This window comes from Dipodomys spectabilis, unplaced genomic scaffold (assembly GCF_019054845.1).
Source record: "Dipodomys spectabilis isolate Male_0828 unplaced genomic scaffold, ASM1905484v1 ptg000388l, whole genome shotgun sequence".
Lineage (NCBI taxonomy): Eukaryota > Metazoa > Chordata > Mammalia > Rodentia > Heteromyidae > Dipodomys > Dipodomys spectabilis.
Window position 1 is genome coordinate 2,349,989 of NW_024871065.1, and position 17,249 is coordinate 2,367,237.

General features: G+C 53.8%; 1 protein-coding gene and 1 long non-coding RNA gene across 2 annotated transcripts in view; one reads left to right on the top strand and one right to left on the bottom strand.

The window, feature by feature from the left end:
* Positions 1-206: 206 nt before the first annotated feature.
* Positions 207-15,411, bottom strand: LOC122096774. Its single transcript, XR_006145385.1, has 3 exons — positions 15,400-15,411; positions 10,280-10,288; positions 207-335 (listed from the first exon to the last, which is right to left on the bottom strand). It is a non-coding gene; the product is annotated as an uncharacterized LOC122096774 (long non-coding RNA).
* Positions 10,658-17,249, top strand: part of Itga9 (integrin subunit alpha 9) — an 84,338-nt gene continuing 77,746 nt past the window's right edge. Inside the window, exons 1-3 of the mRNA XM_042667334.1 lie at positions 10,658-10,739; positions 11,324-11,430; positions 11,887-12,010. Coding sequence (XP_042523268.1) covers positions 10,730-10,739; positions 11,324-11,430; positions 11,887-12,010 — 241 coding nt within the window. The 5' untranslated portion in view covers positions 10,658-10,729. The remainder of the gene's footprint in view (positions 10,740-11,323; positions 11,431-11,886; positions 12,011-17,249) is intronic.

Below are 17,249 nucleotides of genomic sequence, written 5' to 3' on the forward strand. Positions count from 1 at the left end.
GGCAGGTGGAGCCAGCAGTCCTGTGTGATCTCCCTTTGACACAGGACAAGGATCCACACAGGAAACACTACAGGGTATTGTTGGATCTGCCCACACACACACACACCCAGAGCTGTGGCCTGAACTGCCCAAGTGGGCAGGAATCCCTATAATCCCAGCTACTCAGGAGGCTGAGATCTGAGAATGGAGGTTCAAAGCCAGCCTGAGCAGGAAAGCCCGTGAGACTCTTATCTCCAATGAACCACAGAAAACGAAGTGGTGCAGTGCCTCAGGGGTAGAGTGTTGGCTTTGAGCAAAACCACTCAGGGAAGCGCCCAGGCCCTGAGTTCAAGCCCCTGGACCAGCGGAGACTTTAGGTAACTGGATGGGCCCCTCATGGCCTGGAGCACTGGAAATAGCACTGACAGGCCCCATTTCTCCTCCAATCAAACAGAAGCCCTAGACTCCCATACACCCATTGAAATCCCATCCCAGAGTGGGTTCTGAGTCTGAAAATGCAGATCATTTGAAGGAGAAAACCTTGTCAGCAACAAGATGGGGAACTAGTTCAGGACTTCGTTCTATTTTGTTTCATTTTGTTTGCTTTGTCTGGGGCTTGAATTCCTGTTTCTAAGCTTTTTCACTCAAGTCTAGCACTCTACCACTTGAACCACAGCTCCACTTCCAGTTTTTTGCTGGTTCCCTGGAGTGTCTCGTGGAATTTCCTGCACTGCCCCCAGCTGGCTTTGAGCCACGATCTCAGATCTCAGCCTCTGCAGTAGCTAAGATTTTACAGTGTGAGCCACTGGCTCTTGGCTGTACTTTATTTTGTTTGTTTCATTTGCTTGTTTGCTCCATTCTTGGTGGCTGTTTTCTGTTACTTGTTCTTTTTCTCCCTCTTTCCTTATCCTAAAAACTCTTCTCTACTGATCTACAACTCCTGACAGCTAGCACTCTACCACTTGAGCCACAGTGCCACTTCCAGTTTTCTGTGGTTTATTGAAGAGTTTCATGGACTTTCCTGCCTGGGATGGCTTTGAACTGCGATCCTCAGATCTCAGCCTCCTGAGTAGCTGGGATGACAGGTGTGAGCCACTGGCCCCCAGCAGTTTGTTGAGTCTTTAGTTTTTCCAACTCCCTGGGTAGTTCCTTGACAAAGATTTTTTTTCTCCCATTCTGCAGATTTTCTCCTCAAACCACACAACTGTTTCCTCTGCTGTGTTAGCTCCTTAGTCTGATGCAGCCCCATTTGTCAATCTTTGTTCTTCTTTGCTGAGCTATTAAGATTCTACTCAGGAAGTTATTGCCTAGGCCAGTGTGTTCCAGTGCCTTCCCTATTATTTCCTGAAGTCATTTTAAGGTTTCCGGTCTTGTATTAAGATGGATTTATTAAGATGAATAAATGTTAGTGCAGACAGAGCGATAACGCATCGTTCCCATGTTTGACCCGTGAGTCTTCATTTCCCCAGCACCACTGATTGAAGAGGTTTTCTCCTCTTCAGTGTATTTTTGGAGAACCTTTGTCAAAAAGTGATGCTCTGAAACCAGGCGTGTTGGCTCACGCCTGTCAGCCCAGCCACTCAGGAGGCTGAGATCTGTGAGTTGGGGTTCAAAGCCAGCCTGGGCAGGCCGATTCACAGACAGCTTATGAAGATCTGGTATGGGTGAAGAAAAGTACCTGGGCCGTTATCTTTAGGATGATGCATATCACTGGAGAGACACTATTTCGGAGGATGAAAGCAAGGGACAGAAGTCTTGGTCCCATGGGATCTAAGCCAAGCCTTCAGGAACTCACAGGTGGCTCATGGGCAGAATCTAAGGAAGGGAGACCATCCTATGGGCCTGCAGTGAGCTCTAAGGTCTGACAATGGTCAGAATCCAAGCCAGGGACTGGGTATAGTTTGCAACATAGCTAGGGTGGAAAAGCCAGGCACCAGCAGCTCACACCTGTCATCCCAGCTACTCAGGAGGCTGAGATCTGAGGATGGAGGCTGGAAGCCAGCTTGAGCAGAAAAGTCCATGAGACTCCTCTCCAATAAACTACTCAGAAAAAGCTTGAAGTGGAGCTGTAGCTCAAGTGATAGAGCACCAGCCTTCAGAAAAAGAAGCTCAGGGATAGCACCTGGGCCCTGAGTTCAAGTCCAGGACTGGCACCAAAAAAAAAAAAAAAAAAACCACTTTAGAATCGAATTATAAACTGCTATCTACTGGATTGAAAGATTCGATCTCGGGACTGTAGTTCTGCTTTTAAATTAGATCTGGGCTGTTTTCATCTTTTATTTGTGGTACTTTGTGTTTTCCCTTTTTATTTTTTACATTATAAGTCAGGTAAAGAATACTTTTTCCTTTTTTCTTTCTTTCTTTTTTCTTTTTGTCGGTTGTGGGGCTTGAACTCAGGGCCTGGGCACTGTCCCTCAGCTCTTCAGCTCAAGGCAAGCGCTCCACCACTTGAGCCACAGCGCCACTCCTGGTTTTTGAATGGTTATTTATCGATAAGAGTCTCGCGGACTTTCCTGCCCAGGCTGGCTTTGAAACATGATCCTCAGATCTCAAGCCTCCTGAGTAGCTGGGGTGACAGCGGGAGCCACTGGCCCCCGGCTTGAATACATGTTCCTTTTGGACCATGTCCCCCTTCCTTCCCGGGTTTCCCTCCTGTCCCCACCCACAAGGTGTGGAGTTCATGATTCTCCCATCGCGTCCCGTGAGGACTAAGGCTGTCTCTGCTCACCCTGGGGTGTATTTATGCATTTATCATCTATCCTGTCTGATGCGATGTATTGATCTATTCTGTGGGTTGTGATGTGTTTACCGTCTATTCTGTGATGTGATGTATTTATGTATTTAATTATCATCTGTTCTGTGATGTATTTATGATTTATTCTGTGGGCTGTGATGTATTTACCATCTAATCTGTCTGATGTGATGTGATGCATGTATGATTTATCATCTCTTCTGTGGGCTGCGGGCTCCTCTGCGCAACCCGGGTGCTCCGCCGCTCTGACCACGGCTCCGTTCCTGTTTTGCGCGGTCGCGTGGAGATTACGTTTCATGAGGGTTTCTGCCCAGGCTGGTTTTGAACTACGGTCCTGGGATTATACGGGGTATAATGAGCAGGGCCTAGACCCCAGCCCCAGTCCAGGCGGGGGAGGGACGGACAGACGGACGCCGTCCCCAGCCGTCTCCGGGGCGCGGACGCCAGCTCGAGGGCACACGGGGACGTCGGGGGCCGGGGTGAGCGAGGCCCGCGGAGCGCGCGCAGCCCCGCGTCCCGGTCACCCGGTCACCCCGGCCTGGCGCCGACCCCAGCGCCACCCAGGACCCGCCGCGCTCCTGCGGAAGCTCCGTGCAGGCCGGATGCAGTCCATGGGGATGGCAGCTTACAGAAGCTTCCGGCACTCCAGGGAGGGGGTTCAGGGGTCCCGGGGAGGGGGCGGGGACGGGGCGCCAATTCCGCGCGGCGGGCGCGCGGGGCGCAGTGAGACCTCGAGGCCGCCAGGAGCCGCTGCAGCGCCGCCATCCCGCCCCGGCCTCCGCCTCCCCCGGCCCCGCCCCGCGGTCCCTCGGCCCCGCCCCTCCACCTGGCCCCGCCCCCGCGAAGCCCCGCCCTGGCGCCCGGCCTCGCCCCGCGGTTCCACCCACCCCAGCCCCGCCTCGGCTCCCGGCCCCGCCCCGGGGACCCCGGCCCCTCTCCTGCCCCGCAGTCCCTAGGCCCCGCCCCACGGTCCCCAGGCCCCGCCCCTCCACCAGGCCCCGCCCCGCGGTCCCCAGGCCCCGCCCCTCCGCCCGCCCCGCCCCGCGGGCGGCCCCAGCCCGGGAGGCGGCCGCGGGCCGGCGGTCGATCGCGGTGGGCGGCCTCGCCGGGAGGCCGGGACGCGAGGAGGCGGAGGCCGGTGCGGCGGAGGCCGGGACGCGAGGAGGCGGAGGCCGGTGCGGAGGCCGCGGAGGATGCGCGGACCCCGGCGGCGGGGCGGCCCCCGCGCGCTGCCCGTGCTGCTCCTGGCTCTGCTGGTCGCGGGGCCGCGCGCCGCCGCCGCCTTCAGCCTGGACCCCGGCCGCCCCGTGCGTTTCCAGGGCCCGCGCGGCGCCTTCTTCGGCTACGCGGTGCTGCAGCACCGGCACGACGGCTCGCGCTGGTGAGCACGGGGCCGGGCGGGGCGGGACCACGAACTACCCGCACCCCGACCTACCCCCGACCGGGACCCGGGACCCCGACCCGCACCCCGACCTGACCCAGACCCGGACCCGGTACCCCCCAGGCCCCGCCGCGGCCGACATCCGCCCCGCGGGTCTCCGGAGTCAGGCCGCTCCCGGGCCGCCGCGGGTCCTCGTCCCGCTCAGCGCGGCCGGAGCAAGGCGGGGGGCGGAGGGTCTGTCCCCGGAACCCGCGTCCCGAACCCGGGCCCCGCCGGCCCCCGCGTGGCCCGAACGCACGCCCGGGGGCGGCAGTTTGGGGTTCGGGGCTCGGGGTCGGGGTGGAGGCGCCCGGGCGCCCCGTGCCGTCGGCTCCGCTTCCTGAATGGCGGGCGCGGGACGCGGAGACGCGGGGCGCGGACGGGGGGGGCCGGGGGCCGGGGGATGACCGGGCCGCGGGGTCCCCGGGGGCCTCGGGGGCCTCCCGAGCCGTGCGGCGGGGTCAGGCCACCCCTCCAACAGCCCTGGCAGATGTGGAACAAACCCAGGCCGGCGGGGCCCCGCCCTCCCTGTCCACAGCAGCCAGCACCCGTGTCCCCCTCAGAACCCTGGTGCCCAGGCAGACGGACAGACACTGGACAGACAGACGACACCGGGCAGACAGACACCGAGCAGACAGACACTGGACAGACACCAGACACACAGACACCGGCAGACAGACACCGGACACACAGACACCAGGCAGACAGACGCTGGACAGACACCGGACAGACAGACACCGGGCAGACAGACAGACATCGGACAGACAGACACCGGACAGACACCAGGCAGATGGACACACACCAGGCAGACACCGGGCAGACAGACAGACACCGGGCAGGGCAGACACCGGGCAAGGCAGACACCGCGCAGACCAGAGGTGGAGGAGGCAGCCGGCTTCTTCCTGCAGGCCAGAGGTGGAGGAAGCAGCCGGCTTCTTCCTGCAGGAAGAGGCCGTGAAAGCTCTCAGAGAGGTGTCAGGAAACACCTCACCTCCAACTGCACAGCAAGGACAGTTCTGGGGTGCCGTCCAGGGCATGGCCATTGGCCAGATGAATTAAATGAATTAAAATGCCGGGCGCTGGTGCTCACACCTGTCATCCCAGCCACTCAGGAGGCTGAGACTTGAGGATCACGGTTCAAAGCCAACCTGGGCAGGAAAGTCCCTGAGACTCGGATCTCCAATAAACCACCAGGTAGCTGAAATTGAGACACGTGCCACTCAAGTGGTAGAAGAAAAAGAGTTAGGGCAGTTCCCAGGCCCTGCATTCAACTCCAGTACTGGCACAGGGAAGGGAAAGGGAAAGGGAGATGGAAGGAGAGAAGGAAAGGAGAGAGGGAGGGAAAGAAGGAAGGAGGGAAGGAAGGAAGGAAAGAAAGAAGGACAGAAGGAAAGGAACAAGGAGGGAAGGAATAAAGGCTGAAGAGAGGGAGGGAAACTTTGAAGGAAAAAATTAGGCTCAGCGCTGAGCCTATCTGAGTATAAGAACCAGTACTTAAGCTGGGCACCAGTGGCTCACATCTGTAATCCTAGCTACTCAAGAGGCTGAGATCTGAGGATCACGGTTCAAAGCCAGCCCCAGCAGGAAAATCTATGAGACTGTCATCTCCCACCAGAAAACTGGAAGTGGCACTGTGGACTCAAGTGGTTGAGTGCTTGTCTTGAGCTGAAGAGCTGAGGGACAGCGCCCAGGCCCAGAGTTCAAGCCCCACAAAAACAACTGACAAAAGAAAAAAGGCACCAATACTTAAATAATGCTCAAAAAAAAAAAAAAAATCCCAGTGGATTCAAGAAGCTATCTTCATTGAAAAAAAAAATCAAACAAAACGTAGGAATGCCTTCCAAGCTGAGGGGTAGTGAGTCAAAGATGGAAACATCACCCACAAATCTACTTGTGTGAGGAACTGTGGAGGAAAATCACGGCTTTCAGCTTTGTGTGTTGGGCTTAATGGAAGATACCTTATGATGAAAATAGAACCAGTTGAGGTGAGGGGCTGGGAGAGACGAGGGAAAAGACAACAGGTAAACAAGTGGTCGGAAGCACTGGCGGCTGACCCCTTGTAAAACTGCTTCATTGAGCATAATACATACTGTACTTAATAACATCACAAATTGTATTTATTTATTTATTTGGGTCTTGTCATGGGGCCTGAACTCTGGGCCTGGGCTCTGTCCTTCAGCTCTTCAGCTCAAGGCTAGCGCTCTACTCCTTGAGCCACAGCACCACTTCCAGCTTTTTTCTGTTTGCTTATGTGGTGCTGAGGAATGGAACCCAGGGCCTCAGGCATGCAAGGCAAGCGCTCTACCACTGAGCCTCCTTCCCAGCCCCCACAAATTGTATTTATAAAATGTAGTTATATATAATATATAATATGTATATGTTTACATATGTGTGAGTCCTGGGGCCTGAACTCAGGGCCTGGGTGCTGTCGCTGAGCTTGCTTTGCTCCAGGCTGGGGCTCTGCTGCTTAAGCCACATTTCAGATTCTGGTGTTTTGGGTGGTTTCTTGGATGAGCATCCTGCTGGTTTTGAGGTGTGTTGTTATTAGCCCTGACGCTGACGGTCCTGGTGAGGAGACGCAAGCGTGTGGGGTATCTGGTCTTGGTGAGGAGGTGTGTGGGGTGTCAGGTCTTGGTGAGCAGGCATATGGGGTGTCTGGTCTTGGTGAGCAGGCGTGTGGGGTGTCAGGTCTTGGTGAGGAGGCGCAGGCGTGTGGGGTGGCACCTGGTTGGGCTTGGGCCCCTTCCCCAGCCCCTCCCCTGGGACAGTGTGGTGTCATTGATGGCTAGGTTTCCAATCACTTCCGCGTGGACAATTCCGCTCCCCATCCCAGTCCCTCGTATTCTCTATTTTCTCCCCACAAACCTGCACTTCCTGCCCCTGCTCCACCCCATTCAGGGCTGGTTGGGAAACTGAGATTTGACTTTCCAAGTAGAGTTTCCTGGAAATGGTGGCCTCAGGCTTCAGGCCATTCTCCCTCACCCTGCTCTCTGCCTTTTCCAGTGTTTGGGGAGGGGACAGAGCACGTCCCAGCACCCCGTTCCGAGGGACCACAGAGATTTACTGGATTGTTCCATTGAGGACCCTAAGGGTGCTGTTTCCTGAGCTACTGCTGAATACAATGTGGGACAGAGGCAGCTATCTTGCCCAAGAGAGAACCTTCTAGAACAAGAAGACAGACTCCTCTTAGTCAGTCATCAACAACCCTGACAGCTGGGCACAGGAACTCACGCCTGTCATCCCAGCTCCTCAGGAGGCTGAGACCTGAGGATCATGGTTCAAAGGCAGCCCGGGAAGGAGAATCCGTCAGATTGATCTCCAAGGAACCAGCAAGAAGCTGGAATTGGAGGTGTGGCTCAAGTGGTAGAGCGCCAACCTTGAGCAAAAAGCTAAAGAACTGTGTGAGGTTGAGTCAGGCCCAGTACTGTACACACACACACACACACACACACACACACATGAGGAGCCTGTGGAGCTGACCCAGACACACAACCCCGAGCGCTCTTCCCGCAGCCACCTCCTGAAGAGGCTCCGCCCATGCTGTGAGCCATGGAGATCTGAGCTGTCAGTTCTCTTGGTGGACTTGGCACTGACCCAGGCATCATAGATCATCTCATCCTTACCTTCCTTCCCGCCAGGAGTTTTAGGAAATGAAAATAAAAGTAAGTCCAAGCTTAAGAAAGAAACTAAACTCTTAGAAACCACAGACTCACTGGGTCCCTGATAATTGTTTGTTTGGGTGTGCTGGTCCTGGGACTTGAACTTGGAGTCTAGGGTGCTGTCCTCAGCTTTTTCCTTGAGTCCGAGCAAGAAAATCTCACTGTGTGTGGGTATCTAGAATTCTGTGTTATGTGTCCTATCTCGGTGCCTTTCAGATCTAATGTCTGCTCATCAGGGAGAACATGTGCTATGTGTCTCTCTGAGCCTGGCTTATCTTGCTCAACATGACTTGTTCTAGGTCCAGCCATTTCCCTGCAAACGATGTAATCTTACTCTTCCTAATGATTGTGGAAAATTCCATTGTGTGGAGGTACCATGTTTTTTGGATCCACTCATGGGTTGTGGGCATCTGGACTGTTTCTGTGCCATGGCGGTGGTGCGCAGTGCGGCAGTGAACATGGTTGCGCAGGTGTCTTCATGGTTTCCTGGCCTTCTGGGTGAAGCCCAGGGGTGGTGTGGCTGGGTTGTGGCGAAGGTCTGCGTGTCATTTTCTGGCAACCATCCTGAGGAGGTGCACAAGTTCACGGCCCCCCCAGCATGCAGTACTACTCCTCTCCCCCACTTCCCCGCCGGCATTGTCAGAATTCCCAAGATTGGCCAGTCTAACTGGGGTGAAATGGGATCTCAGTTGTTCTGACTTGCATTTCCTCCACGGCCAGGGGTGATGAGCATTTCCTCATGGGATTCTTTGCCATTCTCACCTCTTCTTCTGACAAGTCTCTCTGTGGCTCCCTTGCCCATGTAGTGGCTAGCTCACACTGGATGGGATAGCGCACACTCAGTCCAGGCCAGCAAGTGCCCGTGCACACACTTGGCCCCGGCTAGCTGAAAGGGGCTGAGAAGGTTACACTCTTCAGGACACCGTGAGCGTTGGAGGGGCAGGCTCCCACAGACGCTCTGATCTTGTTTGTGGGTTGGTAGTTGCTCAGGTAGCAGGAATGTGGCTGGTGGCTTCTACCTGTGCAGGAACCTTGCTTCCTATTCTTTTAGCCAAGAAAGAATCGAGTCTGGGTCCCTTGGCCTTTTTAAAACTTTCCCTGCTTTGGACCTTCTTTGCATTGATGAAATCAGATATTGAGTTAGCTTTTGTCTCTGGCATCTTGTTTGCCCAACAGTGTGTTCGTGAGATTCATCTCTGTGCTGTCAGTTGAATGTTGCTTTTCCATTGCTGGAGAGTATGCAGTTGCATGATTTACAAACCCATTGTGGCATTCATAGGCCTCTGGGTTTTCTCTTATTTGGGGCTTTTCATACTCCAATGTGAAGCTTTTTCTGTCTATCTACATTGGATGTATTCCTGGAAGTGGAATTAGTGCGTGCAGAATTGACACATACTCAACTTCATTAGAAACTCATGCCGGATGCTAGTGGCTCATGCCTGTCATCCCAGCTACTCAGGAGGCCAAGATCTGGAAGATCGCAGTTCAAAGCCAGCCTGGATGAGAAAGTCTGTGGGACTCTTATTTCTGATGAACCACCAGAAAACCAGAAGTCGTGCTGTGGCTCAAGTGGTTAAGCACTAGCCTTGATCATAAAGAGCAGGGACAGTGTCCAGGCCCTGAGCTCAAATCCCATGATGGACAAAAACAAAAACAAAAAAGCCCACAACTAGTTTTCCAAAGTGGATTTATCAGCGTGCACTCCCATCAGCAGAGCATGAAGGCTCTAGTTTTCTACTTTCTTACACTTGGCCTTTTCCATCTTTCTGGTTTTAGCTTTCTAGTAATTATGGAGTGCTGTCTTATTGGAACTTTTTTGGTAGCTAATAAATGCTCCATGCATTTATTGGCTATTTGACTATCTTCTTTCATAAGGTATCTGTTCAAAATTTTAGTTCATGAACCTATTGCTCTATATTTTTTTTCTTATTAGTTTGTAGTTACAGATTCAGGACAAGAACATTTACTGGATTGTTTCTTTTTGGTGCCAGTTCTGGGACTTGAATTTGATCCTCAGACTTCAGCCTCCTGAGTAGCTTGGATTACATGTGTGAGCCACCAGCACCCAGCTCTTTGGCTAGTGTTTTACCTGCTGTGAGCTGTCCTTGAAGCTGTGTATGGAAGAGGGTTGCTGGGGTGGAACCCAGGGTCTCATGCATGCCGGGCGGGTGCTTCACCATTGAGCTACACTGCAGCCTCCGCCCTTCTTCAAGCTTTGATGCGCCTGGACCAGATCTAACACGCTAGCTGTTGTTATAAATAGGCTCTCCAAGAGCTAAGAACCACTGAAGTCACTGCAATGGACAGGAAAATAAAGAATCATCTCAGCAAGGCAAAACGTACTTCTGCAGAAGGGTGCGGCCATCAGCCAGAAATGTGTCAAGCAAGCAAACAGAGCAGGCTATCTGCTCCCCTATTTATACAGCAGACCTCGCCCCTCTATCTACTCCAATTGGTTGAGCTCAGAACCACAATCTGCTTGCGATTGGCTGGTTGGAATAGGATGAGATGTATTTATATAGGTTGTCCCTAATGTCGCAGGCCCCGCCCCTCTACTCCAATTGGCTGAGCTCAGGTTTACAATCTGTTCCCGATTGGCTGATTTGAAGAGGGTCAAATACGTTCATATTCGGTGATTTTGAAATAAGATTAATAGTGCACAGGAAATCCCAAAATACACTGGCCCCTCTGCTGTTTCTGGAACAATCTGAGGTGATGATAACAATAGCAATGATAATAATAATAAGAATTGATGGTATCCCAGCACATCTGTGACCAAACACCTCTGCTCTCACCCGCAGGGTCCTCGTGGGTGCCCCGAAGGCCGACTCCAAGTACAGCACCTCCGTGAAGGCTCCCGGGGCGGTGTTCAAGTGCCGCATTCACACCAACCCTGACCGCAGGTGCACGGAGCTGGACATGGCTCGAGGTGAGCCTGGCCAGCCGGGCTGACAGTGGCATCCGCTCCTTTGCTTTGCTCTTCTTCCTCGTGTCGGGTGGAGGAGGGTGGACTCATGGTTTCTCGCCAGCCCCCCACTCCATGCTCCTCCCTCCCTCCACAAATATGTGTCCAGGCCCCCCCCCCCCCCCGCCTGTCAAGGGCCGGGGTGCAGCCATGAGCAGAGCTCATAAGGACTGGGTCACTCTGGAGAAGATGAGGTTGGTGCTGTGGCTCAGACCTGTTGTCCTAGCTTCTCAGGAGACTGAGATCTGAGGATCTCAGTTCAAAGCCAGCCTGGGCAGGAAAGCCAGTGAGACTTTGATCTTGAGCTGTACTTCAAATGGTAGAGGGCTAGTCTTGAGCAAAAAAGCTCCAGGACAGTGCCCGGGCCCTGAGTTTAAGCCCCAGGACTGACACCTGCATACCACACACAAAAACACAGAACAGGCTAAAAATTTAGGAGCATCTGCAGTGATGGGGTTGATTGACGTTTTGTCTTAAGTTTCTCACTGCCTTACAGGTAACAGGAGAGAGCTCACTCCTCACCTGTGACCTTTCTATGTTTTCTGCAGGGAGGATTCGGGGCGCACCTTGTGGAAAGACCTGTCGGGAAGACAGAGACGAAGAGTGGATGGGCGTGAGCCTGGCCCGGCAGCCCAAGGCAGACGGCTCTGTGCTGGTAAGGCATGCTGCGGATACGCGGGGCAGCGGGCACCCAGGAAACAGTGATGGTCCAATAGGAAATGTTCCTGGGGCCCAGGTGTCTCTTCTATGCTACTGCTTAGATGACTTACCTTTTCGTGTTTGTTATTATTTTACTTTACTTTATTATTTTTTTTTTCCTGCCAATCCTGGGACTTGATCTCAGGGCCTGGGTGCCATCTTTGAGCTTTGGTGCTTAAGGCTGGTGCTCTGCCACTTGAACCACAGCTCCCATTTCCAACATTTTTTTGATGATTGATTAGAGACAAGAGCCTCATGGACTTTCCTACCTGGCTGGCTTTGAACCATGTTCCACCGATCTCAGCCTCCTAAGTAACTGGGATGACAGGCATGAGCCATGCCAAAGCCCTGCTAGGTACTGCGGCTGCTGTGCTTGAACGTTCCTGCACTTATCCTCTTTCTGTCCTTCTAGGCCTGCGCCCATCGCTGGAAAAACATCTATTATGAGGCCGACCACATCCTGCCTCACGGGTTCTGCTACCTGATCCCACCCAACCTGCAGGCCAAAGGCAGGGTGCTGATCCCGTGCTACGAAGGTGAGGATAAGCAGCCCCCCTCATCCTGGCTCACCCCTTCACACCCAAATACCCACCCTCCCCTTCACAAGGCCGCATGTTAATCACTAGGCAAACCTCCCTCCACAGTTTTGCCAGTCCTGGGGCTTGAACTCAGGGCAGGGCACTGTCCCTGAGCTCTTTTTCACTCAAGGCGAGTGCTCTACCACTTGAGGCACAGCGCCACTTCCGGTTTTCTGGTGGTTCATTGGAGATAAGAGTCTCACAGATTTTCCTGCCCGGGCTGGCATTGAACCGTGATTCTCAGATCTCAGCCTCCTGAGTAGCTAGAATGAAAGGTGTGAACCATCGTACCTGGCCTTTTTTTTTTTTTAAATTTATTTTTAAATGGCTTCTCAGGTTTATGTCTGGCTGGATGGGAGAGATGACTTGAATATACCCTGTTGGAACCAGGAAATTAAGAAGGAATAGGAAATGAAAAAATGAAGTTAGGACAGAACATGGAAATGGAGCCAGAGGTCAATGGCTCATGTCTGTCATCCCAGCTACTCAGGAGGCTGAGATCTGAGGATCATGGTTCAAAGCCAGCCCAGGCAGGAAAGTCTGTGAGACTCTTATCTCCAACGAACCACCAGAAAACTGGAAGTGGCACTGTGGCTCCAGTGGTAGAGTGCTTGCCTTAAATGAACAAGCTAAGGGACAGCATCCAACTCCTGAGTTCAAACTCTCCAACGTCATCACACGCGTGTGCGCATGCAAACACACACACACATACACAATTAGTTACTGTTAGCCAAGCCGTGGTATTTTAGGACTCCCAAAACAAATGAAGGCATGTGATAGAGCCGAAGCACAGATATTTCTTTTATCTCTGGCCCTTCAACCCACAGATGCAATGGCCCAGGCTTGGCAGGAACGGGACTGTCAGCAGGGCAGCTTTTTATTATGACCGAAAAGATCTCATGAGTATGGTACAAAGCCACAAAAAAGTATTCCAGTCAGAGTGCTGTCAGAGACTCAATTAGGAGCCATTGTGGCCAGATAGCTGTCACCTTAGCTACTCAGGAGGTTGAGATGTGAGGGTCGCAGTTCAAAATCATCCTGTGTAGGAAAGCCTCTGAGATACTCTTCAGTCACCCACCAAAAAGCTGTGGCTCAAGTGGTAGAGCACCAGCCTTGAGTGGAAAACCTCAAGAATAGCACCCAGGCCCTGAGTTCAAGTCCCAGTACTGGTACACACATGCATGCATGCTCTCCCCCCCCCCCACACACACACACATGATGCATGATACAATCAATATTTAGCATTGTAACCATTTTTTTCCATCTGGGGCTCAAATGATAGAGCACCAGCCTCGAGTGCAAAAGCTAAGGGACAGTGCCAGGCTCTGGGGTTAAGCCCCAGTGCCCTCACACACTCCAATAATAATAATAATAAGCAACTAAAGCAAAACTGGAGGGGTAAACATGGCTCATGTGGTTGAGCAGCAACCTAGCAACTGAGTTCAAACCCAGTACTCCCTAAACCAGGAAAAGACTGGTTTTGAAAGATGGGGTTTTCTTGAATGTGTAGCAGGGGCAGAAATCATCAGGAGGAACAGGCCTCATGAGTGTGTGTGTGTGTGTGTGTGTGTGTGTGTGTGTGTGTGTGTGACTTGCAATCAGGCCTGGGCGCCGTCCCTGAGCACTTGAGCCACAGCTCCACTTGCAGTTTGTTTTCTTTCTCCCTGTGGGAGAGGTGACTTGGAGGGCCGGGCAGTGTCTCTGCGGGCCCCAGCGCTGGGGGAAGCCTGGCATCTGTGTGCTGGAAGCCGGGAGGAAGCACTGGCCGCCAGACCCCACGCCTCTGTGTGTGGCTGGCAGGAAAGGCTTCCTGGGAACGCAGGAGCCGGGGTCACCGCCAGCCAGCCAGGGCTCCCTCCACCCTCTGCTTCCTGAGCCTCTTGGTAAAGGAAAGGGTGGGAGCCGGACTGCTCCCCACCTCCCTTCCCATGGCCTCCTGTGCAGGCAGGCTGCCCGTGCACAGGCCCAGGCAGGCAGACTCAAGTCTGTGCGAGCATGTGCGCGTGCGTGTGCACACACTCCACTTTCTGTTTCTTACTGGTTCACAGACTTTCCTGCCCAGGCTGGTTTCGAACTTGAGATGCTTAGAGCTCAGCCTCCTGCCGCAGGTGCCTGACAGGTCTTCTGTGTGAATCAGGGTCTTAAAATCTTAGGGTGTTCACACAAATCAGCCCTGTGTGCATGCTCCCTGGGTGTCTGGGAGGGCTTGATTCTAGCATCTTCCATGGATGCCAAGGTGCTTACATGTGTCAACTGTTTCCATAAGTTATGACATTTGTATATAACTGCTCATAGTCATTACCTTACCTCTGCATTAATTAATTCATTTATGTCGATCCTGGGGCTGGAACTCTGGGCCTGGCACTGTCTCTGAGCTCTTTCACTCAAGGCTCGCACTCTACCACTTGAGCCACAGCACTACTTCTGCTTTTCTAGTGATTCATTGGAGATCAGAGCCTCATGGACTGTCCTGCCTGGACTGGCCTTGAACTGTGATCCTCAGATCTCAGCCTCCTGAGTAGGATGACATGGGTGAGCCACCAGAGCCCAGCTTGTTTTATGTATTTTTATATATATATATATATATATATATATATATATACATACATACATATAATTTTTGCACACTCCCTTGCCCCTCAGCCATGGCGCAGGGTTTTGTTTCTGGTCTGCTTTCCAGGAGTTTCCCCCTTATAACTGACCAGCAGCAGGAATGGCTCACCCGCGAAGCAGAAGGAGAGTTTCACTGATGTTCTCTTTGGGATTTAGCGACTGATTAATGGCCAGTTACTGGAAAAACATTTCTAGGCGACTTAATGAGCCGAAAAGGGAATTACTTCGGATTTCCCCACGGCCTTTTCCCCTCTTCACCCCCGATGGACCCTCAGAGTGCAGGAAGTGGTCTTGTGTCCAGGCAGCTCCATTGTTCTTCTGTGTTATTTATTTTATGCTGTAAAAATGATGATGTTTGTTTTGTGTGTGTGTGGTTCTAGAAGCTTCCCAGAGCCCTGTGGTGGTTGGGAAGGTCATGGGTCATGGGCCGGGCTGGCCAGGAATGTGACTGCCATATGTAATTAATCTGAGTCCTCTTACCCTCGCTCTAACCTCCCCTTCAGTCTTGAAATGACAGTAAGCAGCGGGCTGTGTCTCCGGGTTCTGTGCAAGTAGCTCTCCTTGTGATAAGCCACAGAGATAAACACCAGTCTACTGGCTGTGTGACCCCAGACAAGCCACCTCACCTCTCTGGGCCTTGGTCTCTTGGCGTGTGGACACATGGGTAGGGGTTGCCGGACACTGGGGAGAATAGGAGGATATGAAGCAGAGGCAAAGACCACCAAGCCTGGGACATTCTAAAAAACCGCCCTCTGCTTTGTCAGCTTAAAAGTAAAGCAGAAAGTCAGTTTGCTGTGGCTTGTGCCTGAGATCCTAGGTTGAGATCGGGGGATCAAAGCCAGCCTAGGTAGGAAAGTCTATGAGACTCTTATCTCCATGTCACCACCCCAAACCCAGAAGAGGTGTGGTGGCTCAAGTGGTAGAGCATCAGCCTTGAGTGGAAAAAAAGCCCAGGACAGTGCCCAGCCCTCAGCTCAGGCCCCAGCACGGGCACTAAAGACATTACATAATAAAAATCAAATTAAAAAATTAGAAGCTCAAATGGACCAGCAGCAAGGGAATGTCCATAATTGCTTAATAGGAACTGGAGGATGGCGGGGAGCCCAGTACAGACAATAGGCTGTTTCCTTTCTTTTCCTTTTTGGTGCTGGTCCTACAGCTGGAACCCAGGGCCTGGGCGCTGTCCCTGAACTTTGTGCTCAAGGCTGATGCTCTACCACTTGAGCCACAGTGCCACTTGTGGCTTTTGGTGGCTGACTGGGGAATCCAAGCCAGGCCACTCGCAGCCTCTCTCCTGGGGCTGCTTTATATAGGGTCCCTCGGCTCCTCCCTCTAATGGCATGCTCCTGGTCTGATTGGTCAAGAGGATGGACGCGGGATGTAGGGAGTCTTCTGGTTGGTTCCCCAGGGCCTACTCTACATTGGGTCCCTTGGCTCCTCCCTCTGAGGGCCCGCGCTTGATCTGATTGGTCAAGGGGTGGACAGGCTTTTGATTGGTTCCTCCATCTCTACGTGAGGCTCCTGATTGGATGAAGGCGGGGGTGGCGGGGCCAGGCTGGTCTTGCTGAGTCCCAGGACTGCGGTGTCTGGGCGGAGCGCAGCCTCGCGCTGGCCCCATCCCAGTCGGGGCCCGGGGCCGCGGTTCCTGTCACGGGGGAGGACACGACGACGCCGGGCCCACGGGGGTCTGGAAGAAGCCCGAGACCTTCCTTCTGGAACAGTCTCGGGTCTGGATGGCCCGTGATTGTTGTGTGTGGCGGGTGTGTGGTGGGTGTGGCGGGTGTGGCGGGTGTGTGGTGGGTGTGGTGGGTGTGTGGTGTGTGTGTGGCGGGTGTGTGGTGGGTGTGGTGTGTGTGTGGTGGGTGTGGCGGGTGTGTGGTGGGTGTGGTGTGTGTGGTGGATGTGTGGTGTGTGTGGTGGGTGTGTGGTGTGTGTGGTGGATGTGTGGTGTGTGTGGTGTGTGTGGTGGGTGTGTGGTGTGTGTGGTGGCGTGGTGTGTGGTGTGTGTGGTGGGTGTGTGATGTGTTTGGTGGGTGTGTGATGTGTGGCGGGTGTGCTGTGTGTGTGGCGGGTATGCTGTGTGTGTGACGGGTGTGTGGTGTGTGTGTGACGAGTGTGTGGTGTGTGTGTGATGGGTGTGTGGTGGGTGTGTGGTGGGTGTGGTGGGTGTGGTGGGTGTGGTGGGGGTGTAGTGGGTGTGGTGGGTGTGTGGTGTGTGTGTGACGGGTGTGTGGTGGGTGTGTGGTGTGTGTGTGGTGGGTGTGGTGGGGGTGGTGGGGGTGTGGTGTGTGTGGTGTGTGTGTGGTGGGTGTGGTGTGTGTGTGGTGGGTGTGGTGGGTGTGGTGGGGGTGTAGTGGGTGTGGTGGATGTGTGGTGTGTGTGTGACGGGTGTGTGGTGGGTGTGTGGTGGGTGTGGTGGGTGTGTGGTGGGTGTGGTGTGTGTGTGGTGGGGGTGGTGGGGGTGTGGTGTGTGTGGTGGATGTGTGGTGTGTGTGTGACTGGTGTGTGGTGGGTGTGTGGTGGGTGTGGTGTGTGTGTGGTGGGGGTGGTGGGGGTGTGGTGGGTGTGGTGTGTGGCGGGTGTG